Here is a 27267-nt window from a genome sequence, read left to right on the forward strand (position 1 = left end):
GAATCACGATTCGCCAAATCCGCCAAATTTCGCAAGCTTGCAATTTTTTTTTTGCGAGTTCGCGAGATTTTTTTACTTCTTCGGGAACGCAAACTTGTGCTTGCGGTTGCAACGGTCGCGAACCTGTTGTTTCCACTTAACCAGCCTGCTCACGATGCCTTTTTACTGTTTCGGGTTGCAATGACGTGATCGTGTTAGCAATTTCCTGTTTTGGGTCGCAATGACGTGTTCGCGATCGCGGCGTCGCTCGGCCAGCTACCAAAATCTCACAGCGCACGCGAACAGGGAGGAAAACTCATCAGCGAACGCAGAATCATGGTTAGTCAATGCCGCGTGCAGGAGATTGTATTTTTGAAGCGCGAACAAGCAAAAAAAACTTGCCAACTCGCGAATTGCGAATTGTGGGGCAATTTCACGCGATTCGCGGATCGCAAAATTGCAAAAAATCCACAAATTTCGCGAGCGGAACGAATTTTCCGCCCATACTTAGTGCTGCTTATCACTCTTCAATAGGGCTTAATGTGAATTAAATATCCTCTAGTTGTCTGTGTGGGTGGAGGTTGTGGGTGGATGTTTAAAACAGACCATGATTGAGCTCTGTGAAGTTGAGACTGAAGGCAGTGCACATTTCTCACAGCGCTCCATCAGAGGGTCATAAAGGTGTTCAGAATATTTTCTCATACAATCCTCGGCCACTCTGCAGAGTTTACAGAGCAATGCTAAGGTGTGCCTATTATTAAATGTGATTTGATACAAAAATATTTAAAGGAGGTATACAATTGTTGAAATATTGACAGGGTGAAGGTAAAATAAAATGCAGTGTTTACATGTGTGCGGGTGACTTGAGAGTGTAGTCAGGATTGTGAGGTGAAGAAGAAGCAAGGAATTATACAGAGGAGGAAGTGAAAAGAAGGCACTGCAAAGAAAAGAGCTGTGTTGTGAGATGTGCAGGGGAGAACTTTAGAAAAAGTTGGGGAGAGAGATGGAATAAGTGTCTAGCAAAGAGAGACGGCAGAGGAAAGTGATGTGACTGGAAGAACAGGAGTGATTGAGACTCTCTACAGACTACTACTCCTTCCACAGACCTTGGTAATGTTTAACTCACTGACTCATATTTTTCTGAATTTTAATTATTCACAATAAAATCACTACTCTTTCTCCTTTATCTGATACTGCTTGCAGACACTGACAAAGCCTATAGGATTTGCTTGTTTTAGGTGCATGTCCTTTCCTGCTGGATATGTAGGGATGCAAGAACTGAAAGCTCCAAGAGAAGCACCAAAATACTGGCCAGGTAATACAAGATAGGAAGCATATGAATATATTTTACATGTGTTAAGCCATGCCCTTAATTATACTGGCCATGCCTCCTTGAAAGGATTGCTAGTTATGATTCTTAGGCCACGCCTCCTAAAGCACTTAAATAGCCATCCCACCACCTTGCCTCTATCATACCACTTAAAGCCGTGGGTAAGTCTGGGCTGCAAGGAGAGCTCCACCACACACACACCTCATGATGGTGCAGTACAAGGTGACGGTGGCCACCGGCTCCTTCTTCCTGTCCGGGACCAATGACTCCATCTCCATCACCCTGGTGGGGGAGCGGGGACAGAGCCCCAAAAAGCTCCTCGACAACTACGGAGATGACTTCGCCATGAGCTCCGTGAGTAACAGTTCCTGGGCACTGCAAGACATGAGGGGGATTGCAGCGGTAGTCATTTTCAGATACTGGGGCGCATTCAATAGTACCCCCTTTTTATCTGCTTTCTGTTTGGAGCAGAAACCCGAAGGGGGTAGGGGTTTTCCTTATTTCCATCTCCAGCTGGGCCCAAAGCAAAAGACTGATGTAAAGGGCCATCAGCCCTCCTTTTGTTCAAGTATCATCCTGACTGGGAGCCATCTAGTGACTATTACCTAGATACCATTGCAAAGAAGGAACATAATGGGACCCAGCTTATTATCACTTCACAAGAACTTAAAAGAAACTATGATGTGGATGCAGGCCCTTCACGGTGTGCAGCCCTGCATGTAAGAGATATGTGTGCTCTGTAAAACTGTCAGATGTATCAGTCTTTGAGCCATTTTACACACAACTATTTAAATACTAGTATTTTTTATTTAATTCTTTAATAGTGCTCAATGTCCGGTGTCAGGGCACTTTACACACACATAATACAGAGACAATAAATCATACAAGTGTGTAAATCAATGAACAGTAGATGTTACATAAAACAATAAGGATTATAAGGTGTAGGAATCACATTTCATCCATGCTGGTAGGCATGATATGTTAAGAGCTCATGGTTGGGAGCAACAGTGGCTGGGATTGTCTATACTAATAGGCTGTATTGCAACTCAAAGGAACACTTTTTTAGCAACATTAGAATAATGAAATAAAGAAAGACTTTAAAAACAATGTTTTTATCTCATGCTCTGCAGTGTACATGCAGCTCCTTGACGCAGGGCCATAGCTGACTGTGCTATATTGAAAGGACTTCAACTGATGATCTGCAAGAAGCAAAATGATCTGTGTGTCAGAAGCAGTGACCCACTTACTATCTACATAAAATACAAGTCTGAGATCTGCATGTGACACATTGTGATTTGCAGAGAGCATATTAACCATTTGTACTACTATATAAGTCAAAACTGTGGCTAGCCAAAATACTCATCTCTCCAGCAAGTGCATTAGCCACGAGAGTTAGCTCACTATTTTTATTTCCTGAAAATTGCTGAGCAGAGATCTCTGCAGCATGTGCCTGAGCCTATGAGATGTTTTAATGCACAGCTTCTTTGTGACCAATTAAAGAACCCAGAACAGATTTCTTGTCACGTTTGCCCTTCTTGACGTTTTCTTTGTGGCACAGTATTTATATAATATGTAAAAGTTGACTGTGAGGCTCTGCTTTTCATGACTCCCTCCCTGGTGACTTCTCCCCCTTTCCCCTGCCACACTGTGACCCTCAATGTATGGGTCCAGGGGATAATGTTTTCCCACTTCCAGCACTGGCCCTGGGTGAGGGGGGGGGGTTGCCCTGCTGCTCTGGACGCATGCGGGGCTCGTGACACGTGTGGGCGATCTGAGGTCCCTTCTGTCAAGGTCTGTTTAACTTTCAGAACATTTTTTCGAAGCCTGGTAAGCTAGCTCAGTCGGTTAATGCTGCTGCTGAAATGTGTGTTTCCACAGAGCAAGTATTTGAATATAGGGCAGGCCATGGGTTTAAATCCTGGCTTCACATCTCGGTGGGTTAAAGTGGCTGAAAACTGTGTATATCCTTTCGGTTGGTCTGAATCATGGCCAGATATCTCAGTGAGCTAATATTACTGTTAACCAGTTTAATGGCACTTAATCCAAATGTGTCACTTTTTTAGCAACAGGAGCTAAACCCAATCAACCATCCTGCTGGCTCACCCCAGAGCCTAATCTATTTGTGTTGTATTATTTATGGAGGATTTTATATACAACTGACTTGGCCTAAATGCATTAGGGCGCTTTCCAAGAAAGCAGGCAGTAGGTTCTAGTTAACAAACATGATAAAAGCAACCTATTAGCACCGTAGAAGCAAGGAACGAGCAGTTCATACCAGCAGGGATGTTACAAGATAAGTAGTTAGCTATCCATCACAACAAGTCAGCAGTAAGCATTAATGAGAGCAAAGAGAACAAAGTTCTTTAAACAGGAAAGACAGGTCAAGTCAACATTGGAGATATGAGCAGCGATTCCCACTTTAAGGAAACAGTCTCCCCAGTTGAAGGATGTCGAGTTCCCTTTTGAATGTGAGCAGGCAAGAGATTGTGTGAGCGGCTGGTGGGCGGGAGCTCCAAAGCCATGTTGCACTACAAAGAGATTGAATGTCTCGGGGGTGACATTACCTGAGAGTCTGAGGTTCGAGCAGGAGGGACTCTGGTTTCTTCATCCTTGTTGAGCTGCAGACACTCAGTTTTCCATCCCGGTAGGAGGGAGCAGAGTTGAGGAGGACTTTATGAGTAATGCATGCAGTCTTAAGTTGGGCTCTCTCCTCTATGGGAAGACACTGCAGGGGGTGCAGAATAGGCAGATGGGGTTGAGGTTTCTGTGGCTTGTCACAAAGCAGGAGCTTTACTCTGAGAGGAGCTAGATATGCTTTCAAGAGACCAGAGCGGAGAGGGTGGCAATAATCTAGTCTGAAAAGAGCCTATGTCTGGACCACAGATGCCAACACCTGCATAGGAGTTGACTGAGGACACAGAGCAGTTTTAGGGGGTGGTGAGGGCTTTTGGCAATGGCTGAGATTTGCCTCTGGTGGCCTAAACAGTGGTCAAGGATAAAGCCCATTTATTCGGCATTCTCCACAATGGTCAAACTGCAGTTCAGGGGAGAGGGTTCCAGCCACTTTTCGACGGAGAGATTGTTTTTTTTTGGAGAGATTAGTAGAAATGTAGTTTTTGTTGGATTGAGTTATAAGTGGTGGTCACAAATATCTTTAGGTGGTAAACTCTTACCGTATATCTGGGTATCAGCCACATATGGATGATAAACGAGTTTAGGATCTCAAATTCTCGCCAAGAGGTTCATGAGACAGATTTAACTCGGTTTTAGAGAGGGGGAAACCACTTGTTTTGGGTTGATTTTGTCTGAGATATAACTCACTGTTTTCTTTATTTATGAAGGTTAAATAAGAATCAAAGCACTTTAGCACTGTCCCATCCATTCCCATGCTGGCCAAAGGGGAGAGGATGTGCCCTAACAGCAAGAACTATCGACCTCGAAGCTGGAGAACCGGGTACAAGTCTCGTAGGGATGCCCAATCTCCTGTGATTCTGGGCAAATCACTTAGGGGCTTATTTACAAGGCCCTTGCGCCACTTTTGCATCATTTTTGGGAAATGTGACGCAAAAGTGGCGCAAGGGGCTTGTAAATCTGCCCCTTGGTTTCCCTGTGCCTCACCAAAAAATGAATGTGTCCATCTGTAACGCAACTGGTGCTCATGTAAAGCGCTCCAATACTTTTGGGTCTAGTTCGCGCTAGGAGGCAGAGAGAGAGACAGCCACAATTTGCAGAAGGGCCATTTCTGTAGCAGTTAGGGAGCTGGCTCTGGGTTAGTTTTCCTCTATGAAGCTAAGACAGCGTGTGCTGTGAGGTGGCAGAAGCCAGGTAGGGACAAAAGCATGGTTTAGTTATCTCTTCTCTTTCACGCACTCGCAAATCAACTCAAATGAGGGTGTTATGTTACTTCCTTCTAAATGAAGGGGGTTGGACCTTCTCGTTGACATGGTGCAAAAGTAAATAAGCTTTTGCAGCACAGATGCTGCTGAGTGAGTTGTTGGTATTGGCAGGAACCTCTTGGCAGGTGCCTCTTGGCACAATGCATTGGTAATGCATGCCAGCCACAGAGCGCAAGGCTTGGCATTCAGCCAGAGGCATATGATGTCTCCGTCCTAAAGCCAGGAAAGGTAAATGCTAATAACCCCAGCTCTGCCAGTCAGGGAGAAATGCCATGCACTCAACCTTCCATATGAGAGTCATTTGACTCACAATCTATAGTATGGGTACTCGCAAACATTTTCCCAGATGCTAAAATTTCGGCCTGTGAAGGGATACATGGCCTTATTGATGCCAGCAGTGGCTTTCGGGCAGGAGAGTGGAGGGGCAGGGGCTTTGTTTGCCAGTAAGGTGGGTGTAGGGGAAGTGCACAATGAGAAACCAGAAACCTGGGCTACAGCCCTGCCTCCCCACTCTACCAAATTGGGTGATCCTAGGCAATTGTTTTATTTCACTCTCCCTCCATTTTCTTCATTATTATATACAAGAGGACCTTAAAATACATGACTTCAGGGTGTGTGTTGTACAAAACATTTTCCTGTCTTTGATTTAATAAAGTATAATGTTGTCCTTGTGTAATCGGAGGCCACTCTAAGAGTGCACATAACAACTGACTTACCTCTTAATTCACTATTGGCATTCTTCTCAGGGTAGGGGACAAAATGTATGTTTCTAAATGCATTTTTCAAAACTATCACTTTTAAGTACTTCTCAATACACTGGTATAATATGATCAAGGCTCCCGGTTTTCCGTTTAAACTGATTTTTACATATAAATACAGATGGAAAACCTCTTTTCCTTTGTCTGTATTTATAAATATAAACGGAAAAATACTAACAAACAAGATTTCGACAAAGTGCTTTAGCCCAAGAGTGTCTAATCTGGTGCACAGAGGAATGCAGCTGCACTCAGCGTGTGCCACGTCTCGTGGTCTGAGTGCTTTGCTTTATTCAGGTGAGCTGGGCAGTGTTGGAGCCTGCTGCCCTGCCTCCAAGTGCCTCTCCCTATTGAATGTGCATTACTTCACCTTGGTCAGCGCTTTCAGCAGCCCCTTGTCTTTAGGTTTGGTCTAGAGGGGAAGGGGGAGGGAATAGGGAGGGCGAGCAGTGCATTGCTTAATTGTGTACGTAATTTCGCAGCCCTTTTGTTGCAGGCTGAAACACTTTCAGCCAGTTACTCAATTAAAATACTTTCATTGAGTAATCTATGATGCTGCATCAGCAAACTATCATGTTATTTTGGGCATATCACTCAATTTCCACATGCCTGTAAACAATGTATATGATCAGGTAAATCTAACTGGTGCTCACTCCAAGACCTCCAGGCCCAGTTCCATGGGGAACATCCTTTATGATGCAACTATTACCCCGCACTACCATTACAACGCGGGGATTACAACGAAAGTCGTTACAACGACTATCGCTGGAGGGCGCTGTTGGATAGGGAATGGTTTAATTTTTTATCCAACACCTTCCCTACTATCCACGGGGACTGGAGTTGGAATAGAAAATTAAACTATTCCACTATCCAGCACTCCCCAATGCAAGTCGTTGTAACGACTTGCGTTGTAATCCCCGCGTTGTAATGGCATGCGGGGTAAAAGCATGCATTGTACTGACATACAACCAGTTCCATTGTTCCTTGTGTTTACTCCGGGAGAAGAATGTTTCCGATTTTAAAACAAAACATTTCACACACTCCTCCCCTAAAAAATATGAACAGTCACCTTGCGTTTTAGCAAGGATTAAATAGTGTACACTGGAAAATTATTATCTCCTCCTTTTAAAACAAAATAGAAGGAAAAAGTGCTCAAATAATTCCTGTGTAGGTCTTCTAAATAATCCCATACAAGTTATTCTTGAGTTATTCGATGAGAAAAAAAGAATGGGTTGCTTCCTCAAAGACACAGCTTGACTTCTGTTTTTGAATTCACAGCACATGTGACAAGATAAGAACAGGATTCAAAGGCCTGTTTACAAAAAGCTAGTTCTACCCTCTTCTCTGGTCCCCAGGGTGTACAGCCCCACAGTACAGGTTTGCTAATGCAAGTTATTCAAGGTCTGTTTAGACCCATGTTCCCTTTAAATTATTTTTGCAAAGTTTTCAGATGAATGTATTGTTTTAACTTAATTTGAGGTATATATAAATATATCTAAACCTATAACAACTGAGTGCAAGTGTGCAGTGTCTATTTGAATACATGTGAAAACATACTAGCTGCAGTTTCTTCTTTTGTTTGTGACAAAAATAAATGTGGATAAATACAGATTAAATTACCATAAAGTAAATATGTATGAATACAGACGGAAATGTTAAAAAAATAAATACCATAAAACCGGGAGCCCTAAATATGATGCACTAAGGCTAAACAGGTTTGCATGTTAATGAAATAAGCTTTTTGAATGTTGAACATGACTTTTCATATTACATTACACTTTTGCTGCAAGATGTATTGAAAAAAGGTGTTCCTTAAGCAGTGCAGGACTTCTCTTTCCCATTCTTTAAAATCAATTAACCTATAAATAAACGTGTGCCCGTTTATTCAACATCTTATTAAGGTTTAGTGCTGAGTCGAGTAAACAGCAGCCCAGTGCGGCTGTTGACCAGGGGGCCACATGTCAAGGTACTTTGAGTATCAGTACTCTATAGCGTTCAGCACGTAACCTTCTGAGCAACCTTTCTGTCTTACTTGCCAAAGGTACTAAGTGCTGCATTTACAAAGCCCCTAGTGGCACTTTTGTGCCGACGGAGCATCACTTTTTTGACACTCCGTGGCGCAATGTGCTGCAGAATATTTACAAGGCCACGCTTTCATGGCCTTAAATATATGTGTCCCTTTTGTGCAGAACACTGCGCGAAAGGGGCATTCCATGGGTGTTGCTGCGGTTGATCCCATGCAACACCCATGGAATTAAAAGTATATATATACGAGGAATCATAAACCTGGGAATGTGTCAGATTCTAATGCCACCCCAGGGGTGGCGTTAGGGAGGCGCAACGAGGAGAAATATCCTTATTTCTCCTCATTTTTTCCTCTTTCAATGTGTGCTGCAGAACATAGAAAGAGGAAAATTCCTCTTGTGATTGTTTTTGTGCAGTAAATCATTCCTTCCTGCAGAAAAACAATCACCCCTAAAATGCAGACACCCTTGAACTATGGCTCCAGTGTATCTGCGTTGGCGCATGGCAGCCCGTTGTGCACCAGCACAGGGGAAAAGGACAGGAATGTGCTGTATCTCATAGATATGGTGCATTCCTGCCCTTTTCTTTTGACGCAGCGCAGCGCTGCAAGGAAACTGCCAGATTCCTTGTGGCGCTGCCCTGCACCAAAACCTTGTAAATTAGGCCTTAGAAGGAATCATCACTAGCAACATTAAATGTTGCAGGAATGCTGGACATTTATCATGTCATTGCTGCAAGACTCCTTAACCCCTTGGGTGCTCATGACGGCTCAGCTCGTCATGAACTACGGCGCTCCGGTCCTCATGACGAGCTCAGCTCGTCATGACCTCGCCCGTTCCGTGGAACGCTCGCACGCTGATTCCCCTGCTGTGCTGAACGTTCCATGGGAACGGGCGCAGTCATGACGAGCTCAGCCGGTCGTGAGCACCGGAGCGCTGTAGCTCATGACGATCTGACCTCATCATGAGCAACGGGGCGCTATAAGCAGCCCCCCAGCACAGTGGGAGAATGTGCCCCGCAGCCAAGGGGTTAAGCATCTGAAGCCTAAGCAGCTTCTATGCTACACTGAACACTCCTGGCCAATTTGAAATATGTTTTTAGTCTAATAAGTCATGGAATTTTGCAAAGTTGATCATTTGACTCATATGCAGTGCTGTAGAAGGCTTATCTGTACCCCATAGCATTGATCTCAGAAAGTTTAAGGAGGCTGGTTGTGCCAGGGGCCGGAGTGAACAGGGTTGGGGCAAGTGGAAGGTTGGCTGAACAGTAGAAGCAGGAGCTTTTTTACAGTAGTGGGGTGCAACCCTTGGCACAAACTGAAGACCGTGAGCCTGGCCTTCTAATGCCCTCAGGAGGTTTAGGGAGGGGTGTTGGAGAGGGAGGGGGAGGGAGGGTGTATCTTTATTAAGCAGTGCTTAATTTGAAAATAATATGTGGCAGGGCCCTGACCAGGAGGCCACTGCAGCTTGCACCACCAACTGACCCCTCATTGCTGCCAGACTGTACGAAAACAACTACTAATCACCTCTTTCGCCTGCAAGTGTGACAGTTCTGATTATTCCACGTCCCCAAAGCAAAAGGAATGGCTGTGGAGATAGGTATTAGTATTTCAATGTGTATTGTATTCATAAACAACTTTTGTTCTGCTCATCTCCAAATTAGATGAGCAGCGCCACCATGTGCAGACTCTCATTAGTGCGGAGCTGACAAGTAAGTGCCGGTGCTGAGCACCGGAAACCACCGTCTCAAATTAAGCAGTTAAGCCATAAGCAGTGCAGGCATTCATGAAGCAAAGCTGGTGAAATAGCCTTACATTTCACAGTTTGTTGACGGAGTCTGAGCACACACAGGGATGTTAACTTTCAAGGGTTCAACCTCCTCTCTGCGCCTCGCCCACTAATGTGTCAGAATCAAAAAATGTAGCCTTTTTTAATGCAAATTTTTTTTATATGCTAAAGGTTGGTCCTCTCTATTCGCATGTTTTCAAACATACATAAATTATCTCAAAATGTCCTAAAACTGCAGGACACGTCTTGCCACCCAATGGAAAGCCCTTCACAAAGGCTGACTGCTCATCTTTCACTTGTCTTCGCCTATATTTGAGGGTCACACTAGTAACAATGAGCTGAAAGCTTTGTCCAGACAGTGGCACCATGTAAAAATGACAAAATCATGAAGCCATACTATCAGGAACGGTGCCACGTTATGCCACAAAATGCGGCTTTTCTTGCTACATAATTCAGCCCATTCTGCCATATAATGTGGTCCTCCCCTGCCGCATACCTCCTTGTGGGAGGGACTTACAAAGACCCACTGCACCTCCACAATCAGCAGGTCTATCCTTCTGGTTACACAGCTCTGACAGCACCCCTCCACTCAGGCGACATGCGAGGGGTGCTAACAACAAACAAACAACAGAGCTTCAAGATAATGCCGTGAACGAGCCACACTAAGCTGAAATATAGAGTGAACACGTACACATGCCACACAGCCTAAAAAAATGGATAAACTGGTCAAACATTACAATTTAAAGATCTGTTCCTGTAGGATACAATTGTAAATACCTTTTCAGTGGAAGAAGGCAAACATCCAAGTTCAGGTGATTGGCTGGAGCGAGGGGTCGGGGCGCGGGAAAAAGATTTCTGCACGTGGAGGACATTGTCATTCCAGCCAGGCTGAAGGCTGGATTTGAGTGGGCCTACATGGAGCCGGACTGGCTGAGGAAGAGGCACCAGTGTAATTTTCCCTCTGCATTGTCCCTCGAAATCCCCCCTTACCCAGCCCCACCGCTGTTACCTGCACGGACCGCGGCTGCCTGCAATCCATCTTTTCTTCTCATGCTGTTTAGCATCAAGCACTCAACCGGCTGAGCTATCTTTCCAAATTTTTTACTGCAAGCAGAGCCAGACTGGGAACTCAAGGCAGCCTTTGCAAATGTTGTATAGACCAACCCCCGTATGGTGCATAGCGAGTCAGTGCAGCGAACGAGACTGAGCACTACAATGGGGGCTTGGCGCAGGGGGGACTTCACTCTCCAAGAAAATTTGGGAAGAAATAGCAAACACTGTGCATTCTATAACACTTTTTTCATAATAAATTCAATTGTATTAGTAAATGATGGCCCTACAGTGCACTAGTATACCCATTCATACTCACAGACATTCTTACAGAGAACACAAAAAATAAGATGTCAAGCATAAAACATGAATTTCAATATAACATAAGTGCACAGATTCACTTTTAAGCACAGCCAAGAACCTGAGAACACAACGAAAGACAATTTTGATGGAGGTTAGCATACTCAACCTCAATAAGTGGCATGGCAAAGCTGGCTGTAGCGCTTTAGCGCTGGTGACTCCCAGAGTGACAATAAGAGCCTTAATTCTGGTCCCTTCTAATTGAAAGCTATGATAGTGTGGGCTCTGAAAAAATGTATTCCAGTTCTTCTTTTCTACAACAATACCTGTGATGCAGGTATCTGCTTTCCTCCCCTGTGCAGGTTTCAGTACAATATTTTTTTTTGTGCTTGGCCCACCCAGCTATATGCCACCCTATGGGATGCCTCCCCCCAATAAAATATCTTCTTCTATTTTCCAAAAAAGTATAACTTTCAACTTTAAGTGTGCCTGAACACTGAGTGTCAGAACTGTATCAGGGTGCCGGGGCAAGCAGGGGTTACTTGGCCCCGATTGAGATGAATGGGCCTTTTACCACTGCTGTTCTCTGACCACGCCTACAGTGACACTGAAAACTGAGCACAAACTACACCCTTTTAGCCCTTGACACTCAGGGTAGAGGGCCAAGCAGTCTTCATGCAAAACAGAAATCCCACATGCTGGTTCATGATGATAATGCAAGAAAATGCTGTGTCTAGGAGCCAGAGGTCATCCTATAGGGCACTCTGTTTCAGGTAGCATTTAGATCCTAGTCTCAGCTCCAGGCCCTTGTGCCAGCTTGGGCTCAGCCAGTTCAGAGTTAACGGCAGAGCTTGATTTGTAAACATATTAATTGTAAACATATTAATTGCCAGGGCCCTCATCAGGAGGCTACTGCAGCTTGCACCACACATTGCCCCTGCCAGCACTGCCAATGACAGTACCAGCATAACTAACTACTATCCATCACACTCCTACATGTGTAAGAATTCAAAATATTCCGGCGTCCGAAGCTGTAAGAATGCCTTGGGTGGCAGGTATTCTTAATTTTTAATGTATATTGAATTAATAAACAACTGTCTTGGCTAAACGACTAGTGCCTCCGACTTTAAAGCTAGGGAACCAGGTTAAAGTCTGGCAGGACGCTCAAACATCCTGTGATTCTAAGCAAATCACTTAATCCACACACACTTACACTCGAGCCTACGGCAGAAACATGTTGACGATAAGAGTGGTGATGGGGTGATAGTTCCCCTACTCCTCACATTCTAGATTTAAGTACCACGTTATAGCCTATGATTAAATGTATTTGGGGTAATACATTGGTTTTTAAAACCCTTTCTGCACGGGCACCCACTTATATATTTAGAAATGCCTCCCTGTTTTCAGGTGTAGGCCCGGCCTCAATCAAACCTGGGGCCTCATTTATGAAAAGTGAGGCATCGCTGCGTGAAAACAGCGATGCGTCACTTTTCACTGCGCTCTCCCTGCGACATGATTGATGTGTCATATTTATAATATGACGCATCATGTCGCAAGGAGTTACAGATACGTCAGTATATCTGACGTATCTGTAGGCGCAAAAGTGACGCATTGCTGGAGTGTGTCACAAAAGTGACGCAACTCCAGCAATGCTTCCTTTCACATGGGGAAAGCCCCATGTGAAAGGGCTTGCATCAGTCTTACACCTGCTGTGAGGTAGGCGCAAGATTTTGACGCAGCAGCATCCTAAAAGTGACGCAGTGAAATCTCATAGATTTCACTGCGTCACTATTACGAGGCTTTTTGCGGGGGAACGCCCCCTCTGCATACATTATACCTGACGCAGGTATAATGTAGCGTAGAGGTTTACAAAGTGACGCATCTGCTTAGATGCGTCACTTTGTAAATAGTGCGCATCAGGAGGCATGTTTTACGCCGCTGATGCGTCACAAAAAGTGACGCATCGGAAGCACAAAACTCACGCAAGGCCTCATAAATGAGGCCCCTGGTCTTTAGAGAGCGAGGGCTGCCTATGATGAATCATGACACCTGGTGGTGTGAGAGGACCGTCCTTAACATTTTTTGAGATGCCCAGCACTCAATCTATTTAGTGCTTGTAGGGACACGATTACAGTATGTAAGTGACCATTACTTCAGGGTAGCTTCTACAGTGTGTGTATTTGGTAGGTTTTGAGGCCAGCACACCCTGAAGAGCCAGGAGCATCTAGTTCCCTCCCCTGGATAGTTCAAAGGGTTCTGTGTTTGTGTAGTGATGTACAGCTGATGGCTGTGGGAACAAACCTTGGTGTATAATTCTAAATTGGTAATACCATACATCCTCTTGGGGATCTTCAATTGAAGATTAAAACACCCCATATATTCTTAAATTATCTCAGAAAGTGAGATTTAAAAACACCCTGTAGTTACTATGGAGGTCTATAATGAACTAGTATTTGATGAAGCCACTATTGCGGAAATTCTGAAGGCCCCTTCTTTACTAGCAGAAACAGTGGTCACACAGACTCTAAAAAACTCAGACGAATGGGAAACGCTTTCTGCAATCAAAAATAAACAAATTCGGACTGCACTTCATGGCGCATTCAGGACAGAATATTTAAGGAAAAAAAAGGTCCCTAGAGGACCAATTGTTGCAAATGAGCCACGCATCTTCCTGAGTAATAAGGAGTTTAGAAAGAACTGGTCACACATTGCATGGAAGTGCACAAAGGATTGGTTGGTGCTGATCATTAATGCAGCCAGAAAACTGACAGATTTAGTACAAATAGAACTACAAACATGTGAAAGTAAACTTAAGACCTCAGTGCACATCTCTGTCTTCAAGAAGAAACTGAAAGAGATAAATAATGATCGCACTCATTATAAGGCCTATCTGACACAATGAAAACTAACCAAACTCAGAAAGATGTGCAGAAGTTCAGTCATCAAGGGGTGGTGATGGACAGAGTTTCTGAATTAAGCAGAATACTCTCACCCAGTCAAGAGATCAGGGCTAGATCCAACACCGTTTTTTAGCTCACTGCACCATCCCAGTTCAGAACCTGGCTATATGCAAATTAGTCTGTTCCTGTCCCAGTGCATGATGGGAACAGGGCAAACCAAACTACCAAGCCAATTCTTACACTGGGAAGGAAACAAGCTTCCGGGGACCGGTTTCTGCCATTTCAGGCGTCGTCGGCCCGGCTTGCTTGAATCCTGATGGTGCAATGAGCAAGGGACTCACATCTGAGTATACCCTTCCACGCTTAGGGTTGACAAAATATTTAACAACAAGGGGTGGTGATGGACAGAGTTTCTGAATTAAGCAGAATACTCTCACCCAGTCAAGAGATCAGGGCTAGATCCAACACCGTTTTTTAGCTCACTGCACCATCCCAGTTCAGAACCTGGCTATATGCAAATTAGTCTGTTCCTGTCCCAGTGCATGATGGGAACAGGGCAAACCAAACTACCAGGCCAATTCTTACACTGGGAAGGAAACAAGCTTCCGGGGACCGGTTTCTGCCATTTCAGGCGTCGTCGGCCCGGCTTGCTTGAATCCTGATGGTGCAATGAGCAAGGGACTCACATCTGAGTATACCCTTCCACGCTTAGGGTGGACAAAATATTTAACAACAAGGGGTGGTGATGGACAGAGTTTCTGAATTAAGCAGAATACTCTCACCCAGTCAAGAGATCAGGGCTAGATCCAACACCGTTTTTTAGCTCACTGCACCATCCCAGTTCAGAACCTGGCTATATGCAAATTAGTCTGTTCCTGTCCCAGTGCATGATGGGAACAGGGCAAACCAAACTACCAAGCCAATTCTTACACTGGGAAGGAAACAAGCTTCCGGGGACCGGTTTCTGCCATTTCAGGCGTCGTCGGCCCGGCTTGCTTGAATCCTGATGGTGCAATGAGCAAGGGACTCACATCTGAGTATACCCTTCCACGCTTAGGGTGGACAAAATATTTAACAACAAGGGGTGGTGATGGACAGAGTTTCTGAGTTAAGCAGAATACTCTCACCCAGTCAAGAGATCAGGGCTAGATCCAACACCGTTTTTTAGCTCACTGCACCATCCCAGTTCAGAACCTGGCTATATGCAAATTAGTCTGTTCCTGTCCCAGTGCATGATGGGAACAGGGCAAACCAAACTACCAAGCCAATTCTTACACTGGGAAGGAAACAAGCTTCCGGGGATTGGTTTCTGCCATTTCAGGCGTCGTCGGCCCGGCTTGCTTGAATCCTGATGGTGCAATGAGCAAGGGACTCACATCTGAGTATACCCTTCCACGCTTAGGGTGGACAAAATATTTAACAACAAGGGGTGGTGATGGACAGAGTTTCTGAATTAAGCAGAATACTCTCACCCAGTCAAGAGATCAGGGCTAGATCCAACACCGTTTTTTAGCTCACTGCACCATCCCAGTTCAGAACCTGGCTATATGCAAATTAGTCTGTTCCTGTCCCAGTGCATGATGGGAACAGGGCAAACCAAACTACCAAGCCAATTCTTACACTGGGAAGGAAACAAGCTTCCGGGGACCGGTTTCTGCCATTTCAGGCGTCGTCGGCCCGGCTTGCTTGAATCCTGATGGTGCAATGAGCAAGGGACTCACATCTGAGTATACCCTTCCACGCTTAGGGTGGACAAAATATTTAACAACAAGGGGTGGTGATGGACAGAGTTTCTGAATTAAGCAGAATACTCTCACCCAGTCAAGAGATCAGGGCTAGATCCAACACCGTTTTTTAGCTCACTGCACCATCCCAGTTCAGAACCTGGCTATATGCAAATTAGTCTGTTCCTGTCCCAGTGCATGATGGGAACAGGGCAAACCAAACTACCAAGCCAATTCTTACACTGGGAAGGAAACAAGCTTCCGGGGACCGGTTTCTGCCATTTCAGGCGTCGGCGGGCCGGCTTGCTTAAATCCTGATGGTGCAATGAGCAAGGGACTCACATCTGAGTATACCCTTCCACGCTTAGGGTGGACAAAATATTTAACAACAAGGGGTGGTGATGGACAGAGTTTCTGAATTAAGCAGAATACTCTCACCCAGTCAAGAGATCAGGGCTAGATCCAACACCGTTTTTTAGCTCACTGCACCATCCCAGTTCAGAACCTGGCTATATGCAAATTAGTCTGTTCCTGTCCCAGTGCATGATGGGAACAGGGCAAACCAAACTACCAAGCCAATTCTTACACTGGGAAGGAAACAAGCTTCCGGGGACCGGTTTCTGCCATTTCAGGCGTCGTCGGCCCGGCTTGCTTGAATCCTGATGGTGCAATGAGCAAGGGACTCACATCTGAGTATACCCTTCCACGCTTAGGGTGGACAAAATATTTAACAACAAGGGGTGGTGATGGAAAGAGTTTCTGAATTAAGCAGAATACTCTCACCCAGTCAAGAGATCAGGGCTAGATCCAACACCGTTTTTTAGCTCACTGCACCATCCCAGTTCAGAACCTGGCTATATGCAAATTATTCTGTTCCTGTCCCAGTGCATGATGGGAACAGGGCAAACCAAACTACCAAGCCAATTCTTACACTGGGAAGGAAACAAGCTTCCGGGGACCGGTTTCTGCCATTTCAGGCGTCGTCGGCCCGGCTTGCTTGAATCCTGATGGTGCAATGAGCAAGGGACTCACATCTGAGTATACCCTTCCACGCTTAGGGTGGACAAAATATATAACAACAAGGGGTGGTGATGGACAGAGTTTCTGAATTAAGCAGAATACTCTCACCCAGTCAAGAGATCAGGGCTAGATCCAACACCGTTTTTTAGCTCACTGCACCATCCCAGTTCAGAACCTAGCTATATGCAAATTAGTCTGTTCCTGTCCCAGTGCATGATGGGAACAGGGCAAACCAAACTACCAAGCCAATTCTTACACTGGGAAGGAAACAAGCTTCCGGGGACCGGTTTCTGCCATTTCAGGCGTCGTCGGCCCGGCTTGCTTGAATCCTGATGGTGCAATGAGGAAGGGACTCACATCTGAGTATACCCTTCCACGCTTAGGGTGGACAAAATATTTAACAACAAGGGGTGGTGATGGACAGAGTTTCTGAATTAAGCAGAATACTCTCATCCAGTCAAGAGATCAGGGCTAGATCCAACACCGTTTTTTAGCTCACTGCACCATCCCAGTTCAGAACCTGGCTATATGCAAATTAGTCTGTTCCTGTCCCAGTGCATGATGGGAACAGGGCAAACCAAACTACCAGGCCAATTCTTACACTGGGAAGGAAACAAGCTTCCGGGGACCGGTTTCTGCCATTTCAGGCGTCGTCGGCCCGGCTTGCTTGAATCCTGATGGTGCAATGAGCAAGGGACTCACATCTGAGTATACCCTTCCACGCTTAGAGTGGACAAAATATTTAACAACAAGGGGTGGTGATGGACAGAGTTTCTGAATTAAGCAGAATACTCTCACCCAGTCAAGAGATCAGGGCTAGATCCAACACCGTTTTTTAGCTCACTGCACCATCCCAGTTCAGAACCTGGCTATATGCAAATTAGTCTGTTCCTGTCCCAGTGCATGATGGGAACAGGGCAAACCAAACTACCAAGCCAATTCTTACACTGGGAAGGAAACAAGCTTCGGGGGACCAGTTTCTGCCATTTCAGGCGTCGTCGGCCCGGCTTGCTTGAATCCTGATGGTGCAATGAGCAAGGGACTCACATCTGAGTATACCCTTCCACGCTTAGGGTGGACAAAATATTTAACAACAAGGGGTGGTGATGGACAGAGTTTCTGAGTTAAGCAGAATACTCTCACCCAGTCAAGAGATCAGGGCTAGATCCAACACCGTTTTTTAGCTCACTGCACCATCCCAGTTCAGAACCTGGCTATATGCAAATTAGTCTGTTCCTGTCCCAGTGCATGATGGGAACAGGGCAAACCAAACTACCAAGCCAATTCTTACACTGGGAAGGAAACAAGCTTCCGGGGATCGGTTTCTGCCATTTCAGGCGTCGTCGGCCCGGCTTGCTTGAATCCTGATGGTGCAATGAGCAAGGGACTCACATCTGAGTATACCCTTCCACGCTTAGGGTGGACAAAATATTTAACAACAAGGGGTGGTGATGGACAGAGTTTCTGAATTAAGCAGAATACTCTCACCCAGTCAAGAGATCAGGGCTAGATCCAACACCGTTTTTTAGCTCACTGCACCATCCCAGTTCAGAACCTGGCTATATGCAAATTAGTCTGTTCCTGTCACAGTGCATGATGGGAACAGGGCAAACCAAACTACCAAGCCAATTCTTACACTGGGAAGGAAACAAGCTTCCGGGGACCGGTTTCTGCCATTTCAGGCGTCGTCGGCCCGGCTTGCGTGAATCCTGATGGTGCAATGAGCAAGGGACTCACATCTGAGTATACCCTTCCACGCTTAGGGTGGACAAAATATTTAACAACAAGGGGTGGTGATGGACAGAGTTTCTGAATTAAGCAGAATACTCTCACCCAGTCAAGAGATCAGGGCTAGATCCAAAACCGTTTTTTAGCTCACTGCACCATCCCAGTTCAGAACCTGGCTATATGCAAATTAGTCTGTTCCTGTCCCAGTGCATGATGGGAACAGGGCAAAACAAACTACCAAGCCAATTCTTACACTGGGAAGGAAACAAGCTTCCGGGGACCGGTTTCTGCCATTTCAGGCGTCGTCGGCCCGGCTTGCTTGAATCCTGATGGTGCAATGAGCAAGGGACTCACATCTGAGTATACCCTTCCACGCTTAGGGTGGACAAAATATTTAACAACAAGGGGTGGTGATGGACAGAGTTTCTGAATTAAGCAGAATACTCTCACCCAGTCAAGAGATCAGGGCTAGATCCAACACCGTTTTTTAGCTCACTGCACCATCCCAGTTCAGAACCTGGCTATATGCAAATTAGTCTGTTCCTGTCCCAGTGCATGATGGGAACAGGGCAAACCAAACTACCAAGCCAATTCTTACACTGGGAAGGAAACAAGCTTCCGGGGACCGGTTTCTGCCATTTCAGGCGTCGTCGGCCCGGCTTGCTTGAATCCTGATGGTGCAATGAGCAAGGGACTCACATCTGAGTATACCCTTCCACGCTTAGGGTGGACAAAATATTTAACAACAAGGGGTGGTGATGGACAGAGTTTCTGAATTAAGCAGAATACTCTCACCCAGTCAAGAGATCAGGGCTAGATCCAACACCGTTTTTTAGCTCACTGCACCATCCCAGTTCAGAACCTGGCTATATGCAAATTAGTCTGTTCCTGTCCCAGTGCATGATGGGAACAGGGCAAACCAAACTACCAAGCCAATTCTTACACTGGGAAGGAAACAAGCTTCCGGGGACCGGTTTCTGCCATTTCAGGCGTCGTCGGCCCGGCTTGCTTGAATCCTGATGGTGCAATGAGCAAGGGACTCACATCTGAGTATACCCTTCCACGCTTAGGGTGGACAAAATATTTAACAACAAGGGGTGGTGATGGACAGAGGTTCTGAATTAAGCAGAATACTCTCACCCAGTCAAGAGATCAGGGCTAGATCCAACACCGTTTTTTAGCTCACTGCACCATCCCAGTTCAGAACCTGGCTAAATGCAAATTAGTCTGTTCCTGTCCCAGTGCATGATGGGAACAGGGCAAACCAAACTACCAAGTCAATTCTTACACTGGGAAGGGGACACGCTTCCGGGGACCGGTTTCTGCCATTTCAGGCATTGTCGGCCTGGCTTGCTTGAATCCTGATGGTGCAATGAGCAAGGGACTCACATCTGAGTATACCCTTCCACGCTTAGGGCGGACAAAATATTTAACAACAAGGGGTGGTGATGGACAGAGTTTCTGAATTAAGCAGAATACTCTCACCCAGTCAAGAGATCAGGGCTAGATCCAACACCGTTTTTTAGCTCACTGCACCATCCCAGTTCAGAACCTGGCTATATGCAAATTAGTCTGTTCCTGTCCCAGTGCATGATGGGAACAGGGCAAACCAAACTACCAAGCCAATTCTTACACTGGGAAGGAAACAAGCTTCCGGGGACCGGTTTCTGCCATTTCAGGTGTCGTCGGCCCGGCTTGCTTGAATCCTGATGGTGCAATGAGCAAGGGACTCACATCTGAGTATACCCTTCCACGCTTAGGGTGGACAAAATATTTAACAACAAGGGGTGGTGATGGACAGAGTTTCTGAATTAAGCAGAATACTCTCACCCAGTCAAGAGATCAGGGCTAGATCCAACACCGTTTTTTAGCTCACTGCACCATCCCAGTTCAGAACCTGGCTATATGCAAATTAGTCTGTTCCTGTCCCAGTGCATGATGGGAACAGGGCAAACCAAACTACCAAGCCAATTCTTACACTGGGAAGGAAACAAGCTTCCGGGGACCGGTTTCTGCCATTTCAGGCATCGTCGGCCCGGCTTGCTTGAATCCTGATGGTGCAATGAGCAAGGGACTCACATCTGAGTATACCCTTCCACGCTTAGGGTGGACAAAATATTTAACAACAAGGGGTGGTGATGGACAGAGTTTCTGAGTTAAGCAGAATACTCTCACCCAGTCAAGAGATCAGGGCTAGATCCAACACCGTTTTTTAGCTCACTGCACCATCCCAGTTCAGAACCTGGCTATATGCAAATTAGTCTGTTCCTGTCCCAGTGCATGATGGGAACAGGGCAAACCAAACTACCAAGCCAATTCTTACACTGGGAAGGAAACAAGCTTCCGGGGATTGGTTTCTGCCATTTCAGGCGTCGTCGGCCCGGCTTGCTTGAATCCTGATGGTGCAATGAGCAAGGGACTCACATCTGAGTATACCCTTCCACGCTTAGGGTGGACAAAATATTTAACAACAAGGGGTGGTGATGGACAGAGTTTCTGAATTAAGCAGAATACTCTCACCCAGTCAAGAGATCAGGGCTAGATCCAACACCGTTTTTTAGCTCACTGCACCATCCCAGTTCAGAACCTGGCTATATGCAAATTAGTCTGTTCCTGTCCCAGTGCATGATGGGAACAGGGCAAACCAAACTACCAAGCCAATTCTTACACTGGGAAGGAAACAAGCTGCCGGGGACCGGTTTCTGCCATTTCAGGCGTCGTCGGCCCGGCTTGCTTGAATCCTGATGGTGCAATGAGCAAGGGACTCACATCTGAGTATACCCTTCCACGCTTAGGGTGGACAAAATATTTAACAACAAGGGGTGGTGATGGACAGAGTTTCTGAATTAAGCAGAATACTCTCACCCAGTCAAGAGATCAGGGCTAGATCCAACACCGTTTTTTAGCTCACTGCACCATCCCAGTTCAGAACCTGGCTATATGCAAATTAGTCTGTTCCTGTCCCAGTGCATGATGGGAACAGGGCAAACCAAACTACCAAGCCAATTCTTACACTGGGAAGGAAACAAGCTTCCGGGGACCATTTCAGGCGTCGGCGGGCCGGCTTGCTTGAATCCTGATGGTGCAATGAGCAAGGGACTCACATCTGAGTATACCCTTCCACGCTTAGGGTGGACAAAATATTTAACAACAAGGGGTGGTGATGGACAGAGTTTCTGAATTAAGCAGAATACTCTCACCCAGTCAAGAGATCAGGGCTAGATCCAACACCGTTTTTTAGCTCACTGCACCATCCTAGTTCAGAACCTGGCTATATGCAAATTAGTCTGTTTCTGTCCCAGTGCATGATGGGAACAGGGCAAACCAAACTACCAAGCCAATTCTTACACTGGGAAGGAAACAAGCTTCCGGGGACCGGTTTCTGCCATTTCAGGCGTCGTCGGCCCGGCTTGCTTGAATCCTGATGGTGCAATGAGCAAGGGACTCACATCTGAGTATACCCTTCCACGCTTAGGGTGGACAAAATATTTAACAACAAGGGGTGGTGATGGACAGAGTTTCTGAATTAAGCAGAATACTCTCACCCAGTCAAGAGATCAGGGCTAGATCCAACACCATTTTTTAGCTCACTGCACCATCCCAGTTCAGAACCTGGCTATATGCAAATTATTCTGTTCCTGTCCCAGTGCATGATGGGAACAGGGCAAACCAAACTACCAAGCCAATTCTTACACTGGGAAGGAAACATGCTTCCGGGGACCGGTTCCTGCCATTTCAGGCGTCGTCGGCCCGGCTTGCTTGAATCCTGATGGTGCAATGAGCAAGGGACTCACATCTGAGTATACCCTTCCACGCTTAGGGTGGACAAAATATTTAACAACAAGGGGTGGTGATGGACAGAGTTTCTGAATTAAGCAGAATACTCTCACCCAGTCAAGAGATCAGGGCTAGATCCAACACCGTTTTTTAGCTCACTGCACCATCCCAGTTCAGAACCTAGCTATATGCAAATTAGTCTGTTCCTGTCCCAGTGCATGATGGGAACAGGGCAAACCAAACTACCAAGCCAATTCTTACACTGGGAAGGAAACAAGCTTCCGGGGACCGGTTCCTGCCATTTCAGGCGTCGTCGGCCCGGCTTGCTTGAATCCTGATGGTGCAATGAGCAAGGGACTCACATCTGAGTATACCCTTCCACGCTTAGGGTGGACAAAATATTTAACAACAAGGGGTGGTGATGGACAGAGTTTCTGAGTTAAGCAGAATACTCTCACCCAGTCAAGAGATCAGGGCTAGATCCAACACCGTTTTTTAGCTCACTGCACCATCCCAGTTCAGAACCTGGCTATATGCAAATTAGTCTGTTCCTGTCCCAGTGCATGATGGGAACAGGGCAAACCAAACTACCAAGCCAATTCTTACACTGGGAAGGAAACAAGCTTCCGGGGATTGGTTTCTGCCATTTCAGGCGTCGTCGGCCCGGCTTGCTTGAATCCTGATGGTGCAATGAGCAAGGGACTCACATCTGAGTATACCCTTCCACGCTTAGGGTGGACAAAATATTTAACAACAAGGGGTGGTGATGGACAGAGTTTCTGAGTTAAGCAGAATACTCTCACCCAGTCAAGAGATCAGGGCTAGATCCAACACCGTTTTTTAGCTCACTGCACCATCCCAGTTCAGAACCTGGCTATATGCAAATTAGTCTGTTCCTGTTCCAGTGCATGATGGGAACAGGGCAAACCAAACTACCAAGCCAATTCTTACACTGGGAAGGAAACAAGCTTCCGGGGACCGGTTTCTGCCACTTCAGGCGTCGTCGGCCCGGCTTGCTTGAATCCTGATGGTGCAATGAGCAAGGGACTCACATCTGAGTATACCCTTCCACGCTTAGGGTGGACAAAATATTTAACAACAAGGGGTGGTGATGGACAGAGTTTCTGAATTAAGCAGAATACTCTCACCCAGTCAAGAGATCAGGGCTAGATCCAACACCGTTTTTTAGCTCACTGCACCATCCCAGTTCAGAACCTGGCTATATGCAAATTAGTCTGTTCCTGTCCCAGTGCATGATGGGAACAGGGCAAACCAAACTACCAAGCCAATTCTTACACTGGGAAGGAAACAAGCTTCCGGGGACCATTTCAGGCGTCGGCGGGCCGGCTTGCTTGAATCCTGATGGTGCAATGAGCAAGGGACTCACATCTGAGTATACCCTTCCACGCTTAGGGTGGACAAAATATTTAACAACAAGGGGTGGTGATGGACAGAGTTTCTGAATTAAGCAGAATACTCTCACCCAGTCAAGAGATCAGGGCTAGATCCAACACCGTTTTTTAGCTCACTGCACCATCCCAGTTCAGAACCTGGCTATATGCAAATTAGTCTGTTCCTGTCCCAGTGCATGATGGGAACAGGGCAAACCAAACTACCAAGCCAATTCTTACACTGGGAAGGAAACAAGCTTCCGGGGACCGGTTTCTGCCATTTCAGGCGTCGTCGGCCCGGCTTGCTTGAATCCTGATGGTGCAATGAGCAAGGGACTCACATCTGAGTATACCCTTCCACGCTTAGGGTGGACAAAATATTTAACAACAAGGGGTGGTGATGGACAGAGTTTCTGAATTAAGCAGAATACTCTCACCCAGTCAAGAGATCAGGGCTAGATCCAACACCATTTTTTAGCTCACTGCACCATCCCAGTTCAGAACCTGGCTATATGCAAATTATTCTGTTCCTGTCCCAGTGCATGATGGGAACAGGGCAAACCAAACTACCAAGCCAATTCTTACACTGGGAAGGAAACAAGCTTCCGGGGACCGGTTCCTGCCATTTCAGGCGTCGTCGGCCCGGCTTGCTTGAATCCTGATGGTGCAATGAGCAAGGGACTCACATCTGAGTATACCCTTCCACGCTTAGGGTGGACAAAATATTTAACAACAAGGGGTGGTGATGGACAGAGTTTCTGAATTAAGCAGAATACTCTCACCCAGTCAAGAGATCAGGGCTAGATCCAACACCGTTTTTTAGCTCACTGCACCATCCCAGTTCAGAACCTAGCTATATGCAAATTAGTCTGTTCCTGTCCCAGTGCATGATGGGAACAGGGCAAACCAAACTACCAAGCCAATTCTTACACTGGGAAGGAAACAAGCTTCCGGGGACCGGTTTCTGCCATTTCAGGTGTCGTCGGCCCGGCTTGCTTGAATCCTGATGGTGCAATGAGCAAGGGACTCACATCTGAGTATACCCTTCCACGCTTAGGGTGGACAAAATATTTAACAACAAGGGGTGGTGATGGACAGAGTTTCTGAATTAAGCAGAATACTCTCACCCAGTCAAGAGATCAGGGCTAGATCCAACACCGTTTTTTAGCTCACTGCACCATCCCAGTTCAGAACCTGGCTATATGCAAATTAGTCTGTTCCTGTCCCAGTGCATGATGGGAACAGGGCAAACCAAACTGCCAAGCCAATTCTTACACTGGGAAGGAAACAAGCTTCCGGGGACCGGTTTCTGCCATTTCAGGCGTCGTCGGCCCGGCTTGCTTGAATCCTGATGGTGCAATGAGCAAGGGACTCACATCTGAGTATACCCTTCCACGCTTAGGGTGGACAAAATATTTAACAACAAGGGGTGGTGATGGACAGAGTTTCTGAATTAAGCAGAATACTCTCACCCAGTCAAGAGATCAGGGCTAGATCCAACACCATTTTTTAGCTCACTGCACCATCCCAGTTCAGAACCTGGCTATATGCAAATTATTCTGTTCCTGTCCCAGTGCATGATGGGAACAGGGCAAACCAAACTACCAAGCCAATTCTTACACTGGGAAGGAAACAAGCTTCCGGGGACCGGTTCCTGCCATTTCAGGCGTCGTCGGCCCGGCTTGCTTGAATCCTGATGGTGCAATGAGCAAGGGACTCACATCTGAGTATACCCTTCCACGCTTAGGGTGGACAAAATATTTAACAACAAGGGGTGGTGATGGACAGAGTTTCTGAATTAAGCAGAATACTCTCACCCAGTCAAGAGATCAGGGCTAGATCCAACACCGTTTTTTAGCTCACTGCACCATACCAGTTCAGAACCTAGCTATATGCAAATTAGTCTGTTCCTGTCCCAGTGCATGATGGGAACAGGGCAAACCAAACTACCAAGCCAATTCTTACACTGGGAATGAAACAAGCTTCCGGGGACCGGTTTCTGCCATTTCAGGTGTCGTCGGCCCGGCTTGCTTGAATCCTGATGGTGCAATGAGCAAGGGACTCACATCTGAGTATACCCTTCCACGCTTAGGGTGGACAAAATATTTAACAACAAGGGGTGGTGATGGACAGAGTTTCTGAATTAAGCAGAATACTCTCACCCAGTCAAGAGATCAGGGCTAGATCCATCACCGTTTTTTAGCTCACTGCACCATCCCAGTTCAGAACCTGGCTATATGCAAATTAGTCTGTTCCTGTCCCAGTGCATGATGGGAACAGGGCAAACCAAACTACCAAGCCAAATCTTACACTGGGAAGGAAACAAGCTTCCGGGGACCGGTTTCTGCCATTTCAGGCATCGTCGGCCCGGCTTGCTTGAATCCTGATGGTGCAATGAGCAAGGGACTCACATCTGAGTATACCCTTCCACGCTTAGGGTGGACAAAATATTTAACAACAAGGGGTGGTGATGGACAGAGTTTCTGAGTTAAGCAGAATACTCTCACCCAGTCAAGAGATCAGGGCTAGATCCAACACCGTTTTTTAGCTCACTGCACCATCCCAGTTCAGAACCTGGCTATATGCAAATTAGTCTGTTCCTGTCCCAGTGCATGATGGGAACAGGGCAAACCAAACTACCAAGCCAATTCTTACACTGGGAAGGAAACAAGCTTCCGGGGATTGGTTTCTGCCATTTCAGGCGTCGTCGGCCCGACTTGCTTGAATCCTGATGGTGCAATGAGCAAGGGACTCACATCTGAGTATACCCTTCCACGCTTAGGGTGGACAAAATATTTAACAACAAGGGGTGGTGATGGACAGAGTTTCTGAATTAAGCAGAATACTCTCACCCAGTCAAGAGATCAGGGCTAGATCCAACACCGTTTTTTAGCTCACTGCACCATCCCAGTTCAGAACCTGGCTATATGCAAATTAGTCTGTTCCTGTCCCAGTGCATGATGGGAACAGGGCAAACCAAACTACCAAGCCAATTCTTACAATGGGAAGGAAACAAGCTTCCGGGGACCGGTTTCTGCCATTTCAGGCGTCGTCGGCCCGGCTTGCTTGAATCCTGATGGTGCAATGAGCAAGGGACTCACATCTGAGTATACCCTTCCACGCTTAGGGTGGACAAAATATTTAACAACAAGGGGTGGTGATGGACAGAGTTTCTGAATTAAGCAGAATACTCTCACCCAGTCAAGAGATCAGGGCTAGATCCAACACCGTTTTTTAGCTCACTGCACCATCCCAGTTCAGAACCTGGCTATATGCAAATTAGTCTGTTCCTGTCCCAGTGCATGATGGGAACAGGGCAAACCAAACTACCAAGCCAATTCTTACACTGGGAAGGAAACAAGCTTCCGGGGACCATTTCAGGCGTCGGCGGGCCGGCTTGCTTGAATCCTGATGGTGCAATGAGCAAGGGACTCACATCTGAGTATACCCTTCCACGCTTAGGGTGGACAAAATATTTAACAACAAGGGGTGGTGATGGACAGAGTTTCTGAATTAAGCAGAATACTCTCACCCAGTCAAGAGATCAGGGCTAGATCCAACACCGTTTTTTAGCTCACTGCACCATCCCAGTTCAGAACCTGGCT

General features: G+C 46.3%; 1 protein-coding gene across 1 annotated transcript in view; it reads left to right on the forward strand.

The window, feature by feature from the left end:
* The first annotated feature begins 1469 nt into the window (after positions 1-1469).
* Positions 1470-27267, forward strand: part of LOC144799500 (hydroperoxide isomerase ALOXE3-like) — a 149883-nt gene continuing 124085 nt past the window's right edge. Inside the window, exon 1 of the mRNA XM_078670851.1 lies at positions 1470-1663. Within this exon, the coding sequence (XP_078526977.1) occupies positions 1514-1663 (150 nt within the window). The 5' untranslated portion in view covers positions 1470-1513. The remainder of the gene's footprint in view (positions 1664-27267) is intronic.

The sequence above is a fragment of the Lissotriton helveticus genome, chromosome 12, assembly GCF_964261635.1.
Source record: "Lissotriton helveticus chromosome 12, aLisHel1.1, whole genome shotgun sequence".
Taxonomy (NCBI): domain Eukaryota; kingdom Metazoa; phylum Chordata; class Amphibia; order Caudata; family Salamandridae; genus Lissotriton; species Lissotriton helveticus.